At 38.5% G+C, this 20,087-nt stretch overlaps 1 protein-coding gene across 1 annotated transcript in view; it reads left to right on the top strand.

Annotated features, from left to right (window-relative positions):
- LOC126475352 (choline transporter-like protein 1) overlaps positions 1-20,087 on the top strand; it is a 496,357-nt gene that overhangs the window by 445,668 nt on the left and 30,602 nt on the right. The window contains exons 10-11 of the mRNA XM_050103165.1: positions 4,029-4,148; positions 7,522-7,647. Of these exons, the coding sequence (XP_049959122.1) occupies positions 4,029-4,148; positions 7,522-7,647 (246 nt within the window). The remainder of the gene's footprint in view (positions 1-4,028; positions 4,149-7,521; positions 7,648-20,087) is intronic.

Below are 20,087 nucleotides of genomic sequence, written 5' to 3'. Positions count from 1 at the left end.
CTGTAGCCACCAAACTCCCAGATTTAAACCCAATTAAGGATCTGTATGATCACCTCGGGCTGTTCGTGCCATAGATTCTCAGCTGAGAAACCTAGTGCAGCTGGTCATGGCACTGGAGTCAGCTTGGCTCCACATCCATGTCGGTACCTTCCAGAACCTCACCAACTCTCTTCCTGCACATATCAATGTGGTTCTTGATGGAAGAAGCACATTAATGTGACTGGACAGTGTAATAATATCATTTTTTACAATAGAATTTTGAATCTGGATTGAAGTTACTTCCTCTAACAGTTTTGACAGGATTGGAAGAATAGATATAGTGCGTTAGTTTTCCATGTCTTTCATCCACCCATTCTTGAACACAAGTCTGACTTTGACGTACTTCAACACATCAGAAAAGCAACCTTGTCCAAAAGATTGGTTCATTATTTGAGTTAATGAAAGTGCTATTATGTGATGCACTGCTTTGATCACTGCAGTGGGTACTTATCCCACCCAGAAGAGGTTTCAGTTGTTAATGATCCTGTGACAGTTGCCACATCCTTTATCAAGACATTTTTTTAATCTGTGAGATACTAAGCATAATGGTGAAGTCCAGATATGTTTACTGTACTCTGATACTCTACTATGTACATCAATTAGAGCAGACAGGCTTTTCTGCTGCAGTTTTATGTGCCTTTTCTGCAGTTTAGACTGTCATATGGGTACATAGTATATGAAACTTAGAGACCTATTTGTCTGATTATCAACAATGGTCATTTCCATTATGGGGACTCACTATAAGTGCTTACAAGACCAGCCCTACACCAAGACTGAACTGAAGCAGGAGAACTGACACTTGTCACCCAGCAGGAGATTCTCTTTGGGGTCAGGCCTATGGAAAATTGGCAACCCAAGGATCACCAGAGTACTGAACTGTTGCTCTTCCTACTATGAAACCAATTTCCAAAAATCGTCCATGAGCAATGAGGCCTTTTCAGATGCATTCAAAGCTTGAGTTATTGCTAGTTGGTTAGGGAGAAATTTGAACCCAAATCCAGTGTTGAAGCTGAATTCCACCTTAGACCTTGAGAAATATTTTGACATGGTCCGTCATGAGACTGTTTGTAAAATACTTCATGATTGTAGCACTCCTTGCATATGTGTGCAATGTATCCATAGCTTCTACTGTTGTTTTATGAATGCTGTTCACTGCACAGCAAAGATTTTGTGTCCCTTTCCAGTTAACCCTTTAACTGCTCTGGATGTGTTAACACGCACACCTTTGTACCTGTCCCTGTGTGCTCTGAACGTGTTTACTTGTGCCACCAGTCCTTCTACCTGGTACTCTCAACGTGTGTATGTGTAAACATGTACCAGGTACCAGGTAGAAGGACTGGTGGTGCGCATAAACACGTTAAGAGCACACAGGAACAGGTACAAAGGCGCGCACATTAACACGTCCAGAGCAGTTAAAGGGTTAATGTTAATGAGCATTAAGAGTCTGCACAGTGACAGCAGATATTTAATACACACCCCATCCTTGGACAACGTGATATGCTGATGATGTGTTTTGTGCAAAACTTACCAAGATCTTAGACATTGGACCATTAGGTGAATGAATCATTTTAACAATATAACACTGAGAGTAAACAAAAAGAAAATTGATTATCTGGAATGTGGATGTCTGGCTAGTGACCCCATTATAGTGATCCAACCAGTGAACAAAACTGTACAGTGTAAATATCTCAGCTCTCTTACAACTCTGGATAATGAGATGTTCCCATGTACTTGACCATGAGTTACTGCTACACAGCTGAAATGGTGAAAAGCTGATAGAGTACTATTTAACCAGAAAGTACGCAACCATCTTAAGCAGTAAGATTATAGATCTACTAACAATCCACTTTATACACTGCAAGGTGCGTACACCTTCTCCTCCTAAAATAACGTGGCATAACTAGTCTGTGTTAATACTGCTGCACGTGCGGCTGCTCGATGACTGATGCTGTCTTACAAGAAACATCACTTATGTAGCTGCCAGTTATCAGACTGCAACTTCCGGTCACCAGCAGCGAGCCAAGTCCCTTATCTACTTCCGCTCTGGGAGCAATAGCGTGCGTGGCGCTAAGTAATACTAGTAGCTTCACGCAAGAACAGCCAGTGGGCAACGCAAAGTACCTAGAATGGTGCACATAGTACACTGGCATACTAGTATATATATATATATATATATATATATATATATATATATATATATATATATATATATATATATATATATATATATATATATATATATAAAAATCAAAGATGGAAGCAAAGCTATCCCCCATTGCCATGGTTCCCCCCTCTGAGGTGTCAGTGTCTGTTGGTGAATCAGTATCTGGATGACTTGGGATGGGTCATTTACCATGACCCAGTAGGTTTCTTTTTTGCTGTCATGTAATATTTATTATTATTTTTTTATTTTCTCAAGGAAAGGACAGTGGATCTATACAGCTCAGAAAGATAAGCAGCAATGATGAAACAAGAACTAGCACTGCATGAGATGAAAATAAAAATTTTGCACTGGTCTGTGTATTCATAGTGCTGGACTGTATGAAGAATGAACATGTAACAGGAGGGATGAGAGTGATAATAATCACCTACAGGCTAAGAGACCATGCCTGAAATAGTATTAGCACAGCATCAGAAGTGAAGCAAATCCATGGCAAAAACTTTCCTCACTTACAACCCAGGAGTTAGTTGAACCTGTAAAGTTATAATTGATCTTATATTTATGTGTATAACCTACTTTGTCCTTCAGATGCCTTTTGATATGGAAGGTATGCCAGCTATCAAAGTGGAGGTATCATCAGTTATTAACAGTTTTGATATAAGTGGAAGTTTATATGCTGTCACTAGTAAGCTGGAGATAAGTGACTTGGAACGTGACACTGAACAGGACTGGGCGAAATCAATAGGAGGAAAGATGTTTAGAGCCTTGGAGGAATGAAAACTGGATGACTTGGCCTTAGATCCAGATGTAGAGTTACAAGTGATGGAAGGGCACTGGAGAACATGATAAAGTCCTCATCCATTCTTACTTTCTGAACTTCCTTCAATCTGTAAACTGCACATACCCAGTAAACAAACAGGTGTAAAGCAGCTATGATTCCTTTCTCCTCCTACAGTGACAGGGAAATTAGGTGCCACTACTGTAGCTTCCAGGGCATATGGAAATTGTGGGTTGCTAGGAACAATTCATCTAGTAGGTCAAGAAACAGATGAACACAAGTGTGCTATGCAAGTGCCCATGTCCTTGAATGGAACTTCACAAATAAGAAGTTGTTTGGGTAAGACTATAGTTTCCCATTTGCATAAGAAATAAGGTGGTAGCTTTGGAATCAGCAGGATATTTGTACAAATGGTGTTCAGTGATATTAAGGCCATGGACATTGAGGGGGGGGGGGGGGGGGGGGGGGAGTTGGCTGCTGTATAGGGAGATGGTATCAACAGTATACAGTAGGGAGCCAGCTGGTAATAGATTAGGAATGTGGAGAGGAAATGGAGGATGTTATTGGTGACATAGAAAGACACTAAGGTAGAATTGTTATGTGTGTGTCAACTAGGGAGGAAATTCTTCCTGAAGGCATAGTAATATTCAACAAAAGATCTTTCAGTGTGATTAAGTTTGTAGATTTTTGTAAGCATATAGGGAAGTGTGTGTAAAAGGGTGAGATCTGAGCATGCATTGGAGGTCATCCTGGACTAGGAAAGTTTGCTTATCGCTTTCTAAAAATTTCCACCCACATCATAACCACCTACCATCAACAATACATCCAGTTCAATAGTTTCATTTTGTTCTGACAAGTTAAAAGTATTAAAAGAAAATAATCAAACCTATTTTTCACTTATGTTTATAACAGTCCAGCTGGATGTTTGTTTTATTGTTTTAGCAGTTAATGATTAGATGCTCATTTCAGTACCCTTCTTTCTCAGCAACTACTTATTTATCAAACTGTTTATTTGTATTGCATTTCATGTTATTTTCCTATTATTTCTAGGTTATCATATGTCTAATTATACTTGTGATGAGGAAACGCATTAAGCTGGTGATTCAGCTGTTTCGTGAAGCTGGAAAAGCAGTTGCCAGCATGCCGATGTTGTTATTTGAACCTCTCATTGTAAGTACTGCATCAGAAAATACTTTTCCAATTCAAATTTCCATTCCAGTTTTTATTTAATTGCCAAGAATATTCAAAGTCACTAACAAGAAGTGTTTTCATATGGATTCTATTCAATGCAACGGTGTATGAATTGGTGTCTTGAGTAGGAATGTTTATATTATTCTTAAGTAATACTTACATTTGTCTTAGTACCATAATAATCTTTTAAATACAGCAAAACAGAGAATATCTTTAATATGTTTGATGAATGCAGGAGAAACTGTAAAACCATAGAGAACATTTTTGTTTATGAGGAAGGCCTTCCTTGGTGCCTAAAACCTGATTTGGGTAAGAGAGCTAGTCTTACATGCTAGGTGGAAATTGAGCTAGCAGTTTGCTGCATTGTACCCTGAAATAATCATAACCTTCTGGTTTGCAGCCAATGGAGGGCTTAAAGCAAAGACTTAGACAATTCTCTGATAATCATGGTTGCAGATTTTTTGATCTCTGCTGAAAATTGTAAGACCCCCCCCCCCCCTCTCTTCTAGTAAGTCAGACATGCATTACTCATGTGAAGTGGCTGCTACAGTAGCAGAGTACTTGTGTCATACAAAAGTTTATTTTAGGGTGGAGTAATCCTTCCATTGGCAGGATAACAAATTAACTGTTCCTCATTGTAGGCTGTTGATAGAAAATGTTCATATAGTGTTAATTAACTGCAAGAGTGTCCATAGAAAGGTCCCAGAACTAGTCTTTCTTATAAATAGTAATAATGCGTATATAGTACTAGGAACATAAAGTTACAGAAACAATAAGTGTATAGTAAATGAAATTTAAATTCTTATTTGAATATAGATTACAAAGATTATGCTGGATGCTAGTCACAGGAGCAAGCCACCTGACAATGTGTGGTGGAAAGTACTTGTGGTATTTCCATCTGATCCCCCTTCCTTGATCCTTTAACAAATAGTATGTGGGAAGAAAGATTGCTAGTAAATCTCTGTCTTAACTATAATTTCTTGAAATCTCTTTTGGTCATTTCATGACATGTATGTGGAAGAAAGTAATACATTGTCCAACTCTGAGACTCTCTAGGAATTTCACTATTTGTGAAAAGATTGGCAGTTGACTCGCAACATAAGCAAATGTAACACATGTGTATACATAGGTGGATAGACTCATTATTGTTCGATTACATGATTTTTGAACAATCACTAGAAGCAATCACATCCATTATATATCTGGGGGTACGCACACGGATTGGTATAAAAATTGAATGATCACATCAAACTGCCTGTAGAAAATCAAATACCAGGCAAAAATTCACTGGAAGAATCTTCAGAATATATAGTTCATCTAGAAAGAAAGTGCAGTAGCTTACAAAACACTTGTTTGACCAATGCTTGAGTATTGCTCTTTAGTCTGGGTCCCTTGCCAAATAGAACTCATACAGGGAATACAGAAGATCCAAAGATGGGCAGTGTGTTTCACCTCCAGAATTAGACACTACAGGAGAGACATTGTGCATCACAATGTGATTTACTGTTAAAATTCTGAGAGTGTATGTACCTAGAAAAATTAATCAACAATGTCCTTCTTCCATCCCACAATTCATGAAAAGATCACATAGGTAAAATTAGAGGGATAGTTGCTCATATGAAGCCTTACAAACATTCTTTTTTCCTGCACACTATAATCAACTGGAACAGGTGAGGGGAGAAGTCACCATCATACACAAAGCTCCCACTGCCATACATTATAAGATTTGTTTGGAGAGAGTAGATGCAGATGTTGGTTATAGTTTATAAAGGTTATAAACAATGTAATGAGTGAAGATAACTGCTCATTGTATAGTGGAAATGCTCACACACACAGTAATGAGTGAAGATAACTGCTCATTGTATAGTGGAAATGCTCACACACACACACCTATATACAGAGCTACATTTTCTAAGAACTGAAGTCTGGTGAGGCCTTTATGTATATATATGCTTGTTTTCACAAGAGTAGTTACTAATTGTGACAGAAGTGGTGTCTGATGAATGCAATTTCGTTAGTCAGTCTTAAGATGTTTCACTCATTGTTTATGTTCCTATTCACGACTCATTTGCCTTCCCCCCCATAACCCCCCATAATGTGATTGGTTATCTTGACTCATTCCCAATATCAAATTAAAGTTATTATTTATTCAGCCTTATAAACAGCATTAATATAAAGATTATAATAGATAAAAGAAAAACTACAAGCTTTCAGACCTGTATCTGAATGGCTGTATTTAAAAGAGCCACAACAGATTTAGTGTAATCTTAATGGTGCATATGCCACATGGTGAAAGTCAATGTGAAATTAAATTATTACTGCAAGTAAGTGTATGGTAACTGGGACGTCTGTTGAGAAAGGATTGCAATTGCAGATCAATGGCACAAAGCTAATTTTGTTCCAATGGACAACTGTAAATAATGAGAATTTGAAACTCCTATTTCTAGTGAAAGTCCCTTCTGGAAGCAAGGAACATAGTTTTTTTAGGTGTTCTATCATTCTTGAGCACATCAAAGCTTCAGAGACAGAGTTTTACAATGAAACTAATAATTGTAACAAATTGTCTTAATTCCATTGTAATAAACAGGCCTAAAAATCCTATCCTTGAGTATCCATATTTCTGTAAAATTCGTTGTGAAATGAACTACCCCCCCCCCCCCCCCCCACACACACACACAGAGAGAGAGAGAGAAAGATATCAAACAGCAATGTCTTGAGAAAAGATCCTTAATACCATTTTAATGCTCATCAATTTCTTCAGAGATTTTACTTTTAAGAAAATCATTTACTTTCTTAATTCACATGAGGAAGTTGAGCTCACAATTTACTGAATGTATGTGTGTAATACTATGATTGTCTCTTCTGAGCTGACTGCACTGATTTTTGAGTAAATGATTAAAATGCTTGCTAGATGTGTGCTGTCACATAACACTTGGTCACCTTGTTTCATAACTAAATAATTGCAATCCTTGACAGACTTCCTAGAGAATTATTGATTTTTTTCATGCCTAGAAAAAAAGTTTTTTTTTTTTTTTTAGGTATACGCTATTTTATGAATACATCATGTCTGCCAGTCTTGCATTGTAAAGATGCCCGAGAAAATCTGTTTACACAGTTGCAAAGTATCTTACAAATCTGAAATTAGCATAGACATTTTAAAATCAGAGTTCCATTAATCAAAAACAGCATGCATAAGTTTATAATATGTTTCCTTAATTAGATAATTTGATATTTAATGGCCATTTTATAATTTGAATAATGTTTAATACTTTTCCTTTTTTATTCATATAGTAATATATCTTATTATGAAATAATTGTGAGCAAAGTGTTATCTGTGTTTTCTTGTCAATAGACATTTGTTATGCTGGGGCTTGTGGTGGCAGCCTGGATTTACTTTTGCCTTCTTATTGAGAGTTCTGGAGATCTCAAAGAGGGTGAAAACAATAAAATGTACTATAAGAAGGATGTTATAATGAAGGTAAGTGATTAATTTCATTATTTGTCAAGTGTAGCTGATTTATTAATTAGTAAGCTGTGTGTTCTATTGTTTTTATTTTTATATCTTACTATGAGGTGGAACAAATCAGTTTTACATTTGTACTCATTTTCTCAGTGAAAAAAATACAGCAAAATGCTGATCTTTTACATGATTGTCTTAAGCTGTCTTTTGCTTTGTTTTTATGTACAGTGATTTATGCTTCACTATGTTCAATCTCTCTCTCTCTCTCTCTCTCTCTCTCTCAGACACACACACACACACACACACACACATCATATTACTACATGTTCAGAAATTTTTCTGTGTAGTAGAAGCAGATTTCATGTAGATAAGCTTTCAGTTTGAAGTGAATTTTTATCATCTGTTGGATTCTTGACTACACAGGATATGTGGTCAAATATTTTTATGGCTTACAAGCAGCAGGCATAGTCTCATATTAATACAACATTGAAGCCTATGCTAAAAACCTTGAACCACCTTGTGCAACCTATAGATCTGTTCAAACAAAATACCTGAAAAGTAGGCTGAAAATTAATTGACTGCAAAAGATATAATTAAAAGTAGGAAATGTAAGTGACCTGCAGCCATACAGCAATGAATAACTTTATCATATTCTTGTTGATACCTCAGCAATATCTTGTGAGCTTTTCTTAGCAATATATACTTTCTATCTACATTGCTCACTGAGTGTTGGTCATGTCGGAGAGAATATTTCCTGTAGAAGTATGTAACCTAGAAAATTAGTTTTGTTGCTTAATACTATACTCCACCTGTAGGGCAGATTAGAGAAAAAATGTGGAAGGCACAGGGGGATGACAGTTAAGGATAGGCAAGGCAAAAGCAAGCATAATATGAATATTTCATTCCAAATTTGCTGTGGTGCAGGCAAATGAAGTCATATGTTATAGAGAATGAAATAAGACTCATGTAATGGGATGGGGAAAGGGGGAAGTGTGAGCAAGAGAGAACAGAAGAAGGGGGAGACTGCGGGCAGCACAACATTTTTTTTGTGGGAGTGGGGTGGAAGGGGGGGGGGGGGGGTAGAGGCCAGGATTAAGAGAACATGATGTTGAAAGGGACAGGGGAATACAGATGGCACAGGTTGTGAAGTAGACATTAAAGTTGAGTATGATAATGTGGACAGTAACATGCTGTGTCAACAGGGTAATCAATTTACTATTCACCCTGTTTTGGTGGTAATCATTCATTTGGGTGAACAACTGGTTATTTATCATGTCCCCATAAAAGGGGACTATCATGTTGTAAGTGTTTCGGGACAGGAATAGTATAATGATGGACTACAATATTTTGTAGATTTTGTGAACAGCAGATTAGTGCTTTGTGTGAGGGGGCAAGGATTTTGGGAAGGATGTTAATTTCAAGAATTCTGAAAGGTAATCAGAACCCTGGTGGAGGATGTGATGAAGCTGTTCTTATCTTGAGTAATACTAGATAATAAGAGAGGAACTTCTTTGCAGATGGCTAATGGGGCCTGCATACTACATCAAAGTCAAAGGTTGTGCTGGTGGTAGCATAGCTACTGCGTGTATCTCCCAAGCTGGAGTGTCTTGACAGAGGAGCCAGACAAAGTGTGTCCCACAACATAGGGTGGGATGGGGAGCCTAGAGGGATGGTGAAGCTAGTTTTCCTAAAGGAGTAAGCCTGATACAAATCATGACTGAGTATCTTCCAGGGCAAGAATATATTCTGTACTAAGTGTCCACAGCCTCCTTGACAGTGGAAGTTAGGGCATTCTACTGTCCTTGGAGCAGGAAATAGTTCCAAAAGGCAGAAGAACCATTAGTTGGTTAATGGCATTAGAATGCAGAAGGCAAGGTGACCCAAAAGACAGAAGAACCATTGGTTGGTCAATGGCATTAGGATGCAGAAGGCAAGGGGAAAGCATTGCACTGAAGTTCACATGACATGCCTCCATTCAATGTAAAACTATCCGAGTTTCTATTCCCCCATTTAGATCTGGGGGAGAGGGAGACACCTTGAACACTGCTGTGACTAGAAAGCATGACTACTCTGGAAAGATGAAAGTATATGACAACAAAGTTTGAATTACCACATGGAATGTGCACAGTTTTATGTGACTTGGAAGCTTAAAAATGTGGGGGCAGAGAGATGCAGGCTGAAAGCAGACATTCTCGGACTAAGCGAAGTAAGGTGGCCTATACCTAGGATTCACAGTATGAAGGAGGAACCCTATACTGTTCTGGTGGAACTGATACTAAACATAGGTATGAAGTAGCCATACTTGTGTCATAAATGACAGCGAAATCAGTTCTCAATTTTATTCAACTTGATGTTCACGTAGCGTTATTTAGAAGATAAAGATGTGAAGAGGTAGAATCTTTCTATGACACCTACAATGACACAAGGAAACACACAAAAAAGGTGATACTACACTGGTCATGGGCGTTTTTAACTCAAAAACTGGCTCTGGTGCAGAAGGTAATGCTGTTGCTATGATCTTGGAGAAAGAAACACAAGAGGGGACAGATTGGTGCAGGTTTGTACAGAACATGAATTTTTTCTTTCTAATACATTTTTCAAACTTCATGCTAGGAGGTTACACACATTGATGTCACCTCCTGATAGTGAAGAGAAGACCGTCAGAAATCAGATTGATTTTATTCTGGCAAAAGAGGAGCTAAGAAAATATGTGAAATCCATTAAAACCTGTCCTGGTGCTGATATCAATAGCAATCACAATTCAGTAGTAATGGACTTTAAAGTGCAACACATAATAAATGCTAGAAGAGGCATTAAGATATCAATGTACATAGGTACAAGAAAATTAGCAATTTCAAAAGTGAGAACTTATGTTTGATGCTGCTCTGGAGGAAAAAGTGAAATCAATAGAAGAGACTCAGCCTATAGAAGTAGAATCCACTTTGAACTCTATAAAAGATAGCATAACTCAAGTCCAGGAAAGTGGCATTGGGTTCAACACCACCAACAAAAGGCAAAACTGGATAACTGATGAAATTCTGGAGTTTATGAATGAAAGAAGACTTTAAGACATTTCAAGAGAGACAAGATTAACTTATATAAGAAGGTGAAATAGTTGGGGTGACCCTTAATGGAAGCAACATGGACAAATACCGAGGAATGCAAATCATAGGAGTTGAAGGAAAACTCAAAAGATGGAAGGAATATATTGAAGTCCTTTTCAGAAACAATACAGGTGATCCTCCTCCATCTGATGCAAGAATCACTTAAGTCAGTCATAAAATCACAGAGTGACATTGTTCATACTATTAAACTGGAGAAATATGGTAAAGCTAGCAGTTCATATGGAGTTTATACTGAAGTTATTGAAGTTTACTGAAGTTATTGAAGTTTTAGCTGAAAAGAAGTCAATTGGCCTCAGCCTCCTACCATTGTTTTCAATGTTATCTATGTATCAGGAAATATATCTTGTAACTGGCTGAGAGAAACTTTTATACCACTGTCAAAGCACACTAACTCCTCACAGTGTGATGATTATTGTATGATTAGTTTGATGTCTTCAGGAAGGTGGTGATGATGATGATGTCTTATGTACTCAAAATATTTCTGCAAGTCATACACACACAGATTTACAAGAAATGTGAATCCCAAATGTACATGATCCAGTTTGGCTTTGGAAATGCATTTAGAAGTTGCGAAGCACTCTCTGACACCTACTAGTGCAGAGGCGCAGAGATATGAATGTCAGTATGTACACTTATTTCTTCTTCTTCCATTGGCACTACATCCCAGGATGGGACTTGGACTCCTCAATAATTTTCTGCCATTTCTCTCTGGATTTCGCTGTGGACCTCCAGTTATGGCAATCGAATCTGGCAGTGCCTTCTCCAACCTCGTCACTCCATCTCAACCTAGGTCGTCCTCTTGCTCTTCTTCCTCCAGGTTCACTGCAGCAGGCTTTCCTTGTGGGATTTGTCTCGTTGAGTCGCATCACATGTCCAGCCCATCTCAGTCTACACAGCTTTATGAACTTTACCACATCAACCTCCTTATAGCAGTCATAAAGTTTGTCATTTCTTCACCTTCTCCAGGTCCCATTTTCATATACAGGTCCAAAATTCCTCCTCAATATATTTCTTTCATGTCATTTCAGTTTGTTTTCACCCTGCTTCATAATTGTCCAGGTTTCTGAGGAATACGTAAGTACTGGGCGTATCAGTGTTTTGTGAAGTCTGCACCTAGTGCCTCATGATATAAGCTTGGATTTAAAATGTCGCAATATTCCAAAGTTACACCGGTTTGAAGCAATTATGTGAGCCATAATTTCAGTATAGGCGGTGCCATTTGCTTCTATCTTTAAGCCCCACTAGGTGAAATATTCCACTTGCTCAAATGTCATTCCATCAAGGGTTATCGCGGGCTGTAAGGGTTGGCTAGTACCATTATACATATACTTCATCTTTCCTTCATTAATTCTCAGGCCCATCTTCTCTGCACTCATTTTTAGAGCTGAAAATGCACTTTGTAGATCTCTAAGTGTTCTGTTCATTAAATCCAAGTCATCTGCATATCCCAGCAATTGTACAGACTCAGAGTAGATAGTTCCTCCTGTCTGAACACCCAATTCGCATACCAATTTTTCAAGCACCAGGTTCAAAAGTAGGCAGGAAAGCCCATCTCCTTGCCTTACCCCAGTTCGAGTGGGAAACTGAGGTGATAGCCTTGACTGCACTCGCATGGTACACTGGGGATACTTTAGGGTGATCTCTATTAAATGCACCAATTTTCCAGGCACTCGAAGTTCCTGGATTGCCTCATAAAGTTTGTCCTGATTTATTGTGTCATATGCAGATTTAAAGTCAATCAAAAGATGGTGCACACCAACATTGAATTCATTGATCTTTTCTACTATTTGTCGGAGGGTAAATATCTGGTTTACAGTTGACATTCCTGGTCTGAACCCGCATTGATAGCTTCCGATACTATCTTCTGCTATAGGTGAAAGTCTACTAAACAGGATATTTGATAGTACTATATATATAATATTTACAAATGTTGTGCCTCTGTAGTTGCTGCATTCAAATTGATCTTATGCACCAGGCACACTATCCCTACATTCCATTCTTCTGGTAACTCTTCCTTTTCCGAGATTTGTTGAAACACTTGTTTCACTGACTGTAAAAAAGCTTTTGACTGACTGAGACATAAAATGATGGTGGAAATTTTGAGGCAAGTTAGTATTTACCAAAACAGTTTATGCATCATCAGCATGCAGTATTGGAATCAGACTGCAGATGTAAAAACTGCCCAAGGAATATCAGAAGCGTCTAAAAAGTATTCATCAGGGAAGTGTTAATGGAAGAAAGCATTGGGATCATTAAAAATAGAAAGATACTTAACAGTATTAGGTATGCAGATGACACTGTTGTCACAGCAAATGATCTGCCTGCACCCCAACACATGAAAGACAACTTAGCCCAGTGCAGTGAAGAGTTTCACCTCTTTGTCAACACTTCAAAGACCAAAGCTGTAGTCTTCTCTGAAAATGTTCAAATGTGTGTGAAATCTTATGGGACTTAACTGCTAAGGTCATCAGTCCCTAAGCTTACACACTACTTAACCTAAATTATCCTAAGGACAAACACACACACCCATGCCCGAGGGAGGATTCGAACCTCCGCCGGGACCAGCCGCATAGTCCATGACTGCAGCGCCTCGGCTAATCCCATGCGGCATAGTCTTCTCTAAGACGAATCCAAGCTACAGTGTCAATAAAGGGAAATAAGATTGAACAAGTATCCTCCTCAAAGTACTTGGGCACTGTGATGGATGAGTAGTGTCACTGCAAGAAAGAGATCAGTTCTGGAATATAACAGGCCAGGAGACAATTTATTAACATGAAAAAACTTTTTATAAGTTTGGGCCTTAGTCTGAAACTAAGAATATTAGTGATTCATTGCTACATGTTCTCCATTTTTCTCTGTGGATATAAAAGTTTAACCCTTAACTGATATCTAGAGGAAAGAATTGATGCATTTGAAATGTATCTTTATCACCATCTCCTATGTAATTTGCTGAAAATTTCAAATGAAGGAATCCTTCATCAGATGAAAAGGCAAAAGGAACTATTGTCCACTATGAAAAAAAGGAAACCTCAGTACCAGGGACACATTATAAGAGGCAAAAGATACCAGTTATTATAACTCATCATTGAAGGGAAAATACAAGGGAAAATATCTGTTGGAAGACAAAGGAACTTCTGGCTGAAAGACATTCGGAGAACTTTTTTAAGTGGCTCTTAAGCAGGTCAGCATATGAGAGTCCGAAGTGGGTGCTCATGACAAAGCCAAATATTTGTATGTATGTCTTACCCTATAGGAAGAAGCATTTGCGAATAAGGATTGTGTGATACAAATAACTTTCTGGTGAGGAGAGTCACAGTTTGGAGACATTATGAATAATAGTAAAAAATACTCAACACCTAGTAATCATTTAGAGTACTATAAAATGATAAATCAAAAAGTTAATTTCTACCATTTCATAAAATTTCCTGCAGCGATTTGTATTCATGGCAGACAAACCTGAAGATGAATCTATACCGATGTGAAGCCAGTAGTCACAAATAAAGCACCTTCATACAACTATGCAGCTTCTGGACACTTGACTTTTTTAATTGTTATAATTTTTGTGATAATTTAAATGGTTATTCATTGCTGAGTGTTTTTTATTGTTCACCACAAAGATTAGTTGGTTATGTGTGATGAAGGAACTATGGGTTTGGATTTAGCAGGATGTTGGGAGACATAATGTTAGACTGCTTCAAAGTCAAGGGCATGGGGCATCTGGTGTAATGATATGATGTCCACTAAGAGTTGGAGGTACTGGTCAACTATGGCAGATATACTTTCCATGAGAGTATAATAACCAGTTACAATGGAGCTGCTGTGCTGTTAGGTTTGTGATTTTAGGAAGAATATAGTGGGTGGGTATGCAGTGGTTGGTTGGGCTGGAGAAGGAAATCAATTCACAGGAGAGACTCTGGTTTGGGCCAAGGAATTTGAGAAGGGATTGGAGGTTATGATGGGCTTTTAGAATCTGATCGCTATGGCAGGGCTTGTACATGGATTCATCAGACAGTTGGCAGAGTCTTCTGCCAGGCAGTCACTGAGATTCATCATTACAATGGTGGAGCCATTATCTGTTGGGAGGATGATCAAATCAGGCTCTGTTTTAAAATTATAGGTGGTTACTTTTCCTCTGTAGGGGTGTTTGTGTTCTTGGGAAGAGACCTTGGAAAAGAAGATGAAGTAAGGTTGGAGGTGTGCTATCCTGCTCTCCCACCACCCCACACACACCCGTCACCTTCTCATCCCAGACACACATCTTATGCCATGATGTACCATGTGTGACTTCCTCAGCCTGTAACAGGGTGAGCTCAGCAGTGACATTGCTATCTCATTCTTGTGTTAACTCTTTCTCCTATAGCAGTCACCATTCCCTCCATTCCTCTCTCCTCCCACTTTTCTTATTCCTGTCATCCTTCCCACCTGACATGTTCCATCATCCAGTTTTCTGTCATAAAAATTATGCTGAAGAATTGCTTAAAACAATCAGTAATAACTGAGACAGTATGTTTACCAGTGAAACTCCTAAACTCCATCCAAACAGTCTAGGATGGTCCAACGTTATTGAATGACCATCGTGCCATTCTCAGCTGATAGGTGTTGCTGGATGCGAATATGGAGGGTCATGTTGTCAGCACACAACTCTCCTGGCTATTGCCAGCTTTTGTGACCAGAGCTACTATTTCTCAGTCAAGTAGCTCCTCAATTGGCCTCACAAGGGCCGAGTATATCTCGCTTGCCAACAGCACTTGGCAGACCCAGACAGCCATGATCCAAGTGTTAGCAGAGCTGAACAGCACTTAACTTTGGTGATCTGACAGGAACTGATATTATCACTGTGGCAAGGCCGTGGACATGTTTTCCGATGCTGTACACTATACTGTTCAAGACCATATTTATATTGTTGTTTGCAAAAAAACACTTTCTTGGATGTTGTTGTGTCATATCTTAAGGGCAACTTGCAGTCCTTGTAGCATAACAGATCCTGAAATTAAAACAATGACAATTTAAAGTTAACTGTTTAGTGTCCAGAAAACCATTGCACCAACTAGAATCCTGTCCTACTGAGACAGCTGTTTTTGGGCTTGGGACGAATTAGCTGTTGTTTGTAAGCAGCTGAAAATTGCTGCGACAGCTGTCAAGTGACTTCTAAGGGCTAAATTTGCTGACATGCAAAGAGTTATGTACAAGAGATACTAGAGGCTCTCGAGTACTATCCTCTCTGATGGATACTGTCTCCTCTTTAGAAGTACACTGATGGATACTGTCTCCTCTGTAGAAGTACAGGATCTATCACCACGTATCCTCTTACCTATGAATGGTATGTCAGGGGTAGATCTAGGGGCCATGTACAGTGGAGGTAGGGAGAAGATAGAATTAGGGGTATTACACCCAACTCCTAACCAACAAGTTTGAGGTGCTGTCATCCACTCAGGCTGAAACTGAGCCAGAGAGAGACACTTCACCTACTGGGAAGCCTGCTGTGACCCACGTCAGGGGGAAGCAAGTGCAAAAGGACAGGAGTCTGTTAATTGTTGATGATTCTAATGTACAGGAATAATGATACCATTTAGGAAAATGGCAGCAAGGGATGAGAAGGATCTTCTGGTACACTCAGTGTGTAGGCCTGGAGGCCTCATTTGACATACTGAAGAAGCTGCTCTGGCAGCCATTGAGGGAACAGGATGTAACCAACTACATATTGTGGTGCATGTTGGAACAGACCATGTCTGTCATGTAGGATGTGAGGTTACAGTTTTATCATTCCAGTGACTGACAAAAATGGTTGAAGAGACCAGCCATGTTCACAGTGATCCAGTGAAGTTCACAATTTGTAACATTGTCCCCGTAAGTGATTTGGACCCTTCATGATTTCCTGGACATACACCATAGAGTTGAGAATTGTAACACCCCCTAAATGTGTCAGAGGTGCTGGACACATCAGTGACTGCTACCCAGGTAGCCGACTGTGTATGGAGTAAACGCAAAGGTTTTTTTAACTTAGGCAATCTCCGTCCATTTCAGATAATGACAGATATAGGAGACCTCAAAATATTAGTGCAAGGTTCAAAGGAATTGCTCCCAGAGAGGAAATTAATGAAATCCTAGTTGATCCACTGTCAAAGCATTCACAGCAAAGTCACAGAGTTTGAAGGAGAACTCGTATATAATAGCCTGCTAGGTAAAGAAAGTTGAGTAAAATCCAAATTTGGTAGCAGTGAGATGTTTGGAGTAACGTGAATGTACATTGAGTCACTATTATTGACTAATGGGAAATGAAGATGGTGTATATGTTGTAGTAGACAAGAAGCTCAAATACATAGTGATATAAATTGAAGCTGCATGCTGGTTTGTGTAGGGAAGACACATTATCAAAGGTGAGCATAAACTTGTGATCAGATCTTTCTACCAACCACCAAGTAACTGATAACTTAAGAGAAAGCCTCTTTCCCAATTACACTGCCATCAATGGAGGACACTAATTATTCAACAATCTAATGGATGTAGTAGCTTTGTTTTGAGGAGACTTTAATCTTCCAACAGTTGAATGGGATGTTTACAGTTTTGTAAGTGTTCGCTGTAGCAAGACATCTTGTAAAAGATTACTAAATGCTTTCTCTTAAAATCACCTACAGCAGATAGTCCAGGACTTCATTCATAGTGGAAATACAGTCGACCCAGTGGCAACAAATAGGTCTGACCTCTTGGAGGTTGTCCATATTGAAATTTGCATGTTCGGTAAACCAGATGAAGAGGCAGTACTGTCAAATATCCATTTGGGCAGGAGTGTATAGAAAAACTGTTGCTAGTGTTTACAATAATAATCTACATCTATAATCTGCAAATCACAGTGAAGTTGACCAAGCAGTGGATATATATTTAACTAGCAAAACATTTGATGATAGGAGAAACCATAGATTATATACTGCCATTGTAAAATAACTCCTAAAGAAATATCTGCATAATACATGTAAAACAAAGCATGGGCTGTAGAGATTGTGCATGAAACACATTTGGTTGTCAATATATGTATGAAGCCCTCAATGACTATCATAGCAGAATCTTTTGAAATATCTCTCACAAAATTAAAAAGAAAAATCTGCTGGTATGTAAAGGCTGACAGTGGCACCAAAGTTAGTGCCTAAGAGTCCAGACACTCATGGATGAGATTGGTAATTAAACTGAAGGTGACAAAGCAAAAGCAGAAATGCTGAATTCTATTTTCAAATTTCCTTTAATAAGGAAGATACAAAAGTATTATCCAAATTTACTCCTCACACCATTGCAAAGATTAACAAAACAGATGTTTGTTTCAGTGGAGTTCAGAAACAACTAAAATAGTTACAACTGATTACAGCTCCAGGTCCTAATGGGATCTTGGTCAAATTCTATGTAGACTTTGCAGTTGGGTTAGCTCTCATTTTCATCATAATGTACTGTAAATCCCCCAAACAAAAAACTGCCCCCATTAATTGAAAAACAGCACAAGTCACACATGTCTACAAGAAGGGTAACACAAGTGATCCACAAACCTGCTATTTAATCTCAATGACTGTTGCAGAAGCCTAGAACACATTCTGAACTAAAACACAATTAGGTATGTTGAACAGAATTATCTTCTCCATGCCATCTAGCATGGATTCCAGAAACAGCTGTTATGCAAAACCCAACATGTGCTTTTCTCACATGGCATTTGAAAGCCATGGATAAAGTCACCTGGGTGGATGTAGTATTTCTTAAGTTTAAAAAAAAACATTTGACTCAGTACTACATCAATGTTTATTAACAGAACTACGGTAACATGGGGTATCAAATGAAATTTGAGACAGGACTGTGCAGTTCGTTTAGAGAGTTTGCAGCATGTTATCTCATTTGAAGAATTGACAGATGTAGAAGTAATTTCAGAAGTGCCCAAGGAAAGAGCGTTGTGTCCCTTTTTGTTCATGTTGTACATAAATGATCTGGCAGACCATATTAATAGTAAACCCAGACTCTTTGCAGATGATGCAGTTCTCTATAATAAAGCACTACCTGAAAAATTCTGCATAAATATCCAGTTAGCTTTCAAAGTGGTACAACAATTGGCACCTTGTTTTATTTGTTTAGAAATGTAAAAATTCTGGATTTCACAAAACAAAAGTTGTATCCTATGACCACAGCGAGTCAATTAGAGTTAGTCAACTCCTACAAGTACCTGGATGTAACAATTTGTAGAGATATGAAGTGGAATGATTAGGTAGTCTCAGTTATGGGTAAAGCAGGTGGTAGACATTGGTTAATTTATAGAATACTAGGAAAATGCAGTAAGTTTACAGGGGAGATTCCATACAAAACACTTGTGTGACCCATCCTAGAATATTGGTGTGTGGGACCTATAACAAAGAATGGCAATGCAAATGGTTACAGAGTTGTGTATCTCATGTTAAGTGACACAAGAATATTAAAATAACTGAACTGGCAGAGGCTTTTGAAGATAGGTGCACATTACCCTGTTAAAGTCTACTGAGAAATTTTCTAGAACCAGATTTAAGTGATAACTTTAGATATGTGCTACAAACCCATAAGTATTGCTATCCTAGGGATCACAAAGACAAAATTAGGCTAATTACAGTTGCACAGAAGCATTTAAACAATCATTCAATTTGCACTTCATATGTGAATGGAATGGGAATAAGCTCTAATAACTGGTACAATGGGACCTACCTTCTGCCATGTGCTTCTAATTGATTTGCAGAGTATAGTTGTAAATATAAATGCTCTATCCAGGACTGGAACAGATCTGAAAAAGTGGGAAGCCACTCATGTGTCTAGTGTTGTCATTGGGTGCACACTGCTGTTTGCATATTTCTCTGTACTGCATTGTCAAGGGAAGTCACGATAATTTTCACCATCCAGGTAGTGTATGGCAATGCTGATTTGTTGCACCACCAATCCTGATTCTTTCCTGCCTGCCTTCTGGGCACTACTTGCTTGGTGCTATTGAAATCATGGATGTCAATGTGTATGGTCTTTGAGCAGCAGTATCACAGACCAATTAGCCAGTCTCAATAGGCCACAAACTAGCTGCTGTCAGATTCTGAAACATGATGGTAGATGCTGCTCCTTCGTACATTAGGCCTAAATATCTTCGTACAGACAACAAGTTTTTGTGGATAGTGCAGTGCAGTGCAACATGTCTGTTAGTAATTATTCCATAGATCTTCAACATTAGATGACCTCTGTTTTCTCTCCTCCTTGTCAGGCTAATCCCATAAGAGTTAAATAGGATTTAAGTCAGGTGACTGATTTGGTGAAATCATATTCTTCCATTCCCCAAATTTCTCTCTTCTATTG

This window comes from Schistocerca serialis, chromosome 4, assembly GCF_023864345.2.
Source record: "Schistocerca serialis cubense isolate TAMUIC-IGC-003099 chromosome 4, iqSchSeri2.2, whole genome shotgun sequence".
Classification (NCBI taxonomy): Eukaryota; Metazoa; Arthropoda; class Insecta; order Orthoptera; family Acrididae; genus Schistocerca; species Schistocerca serialis.
The sequence above is the reverse complement of the archived record's forward strand: the minus strand, read 5'-3'. Positions and strand labels throughout refer to the sequence as shown.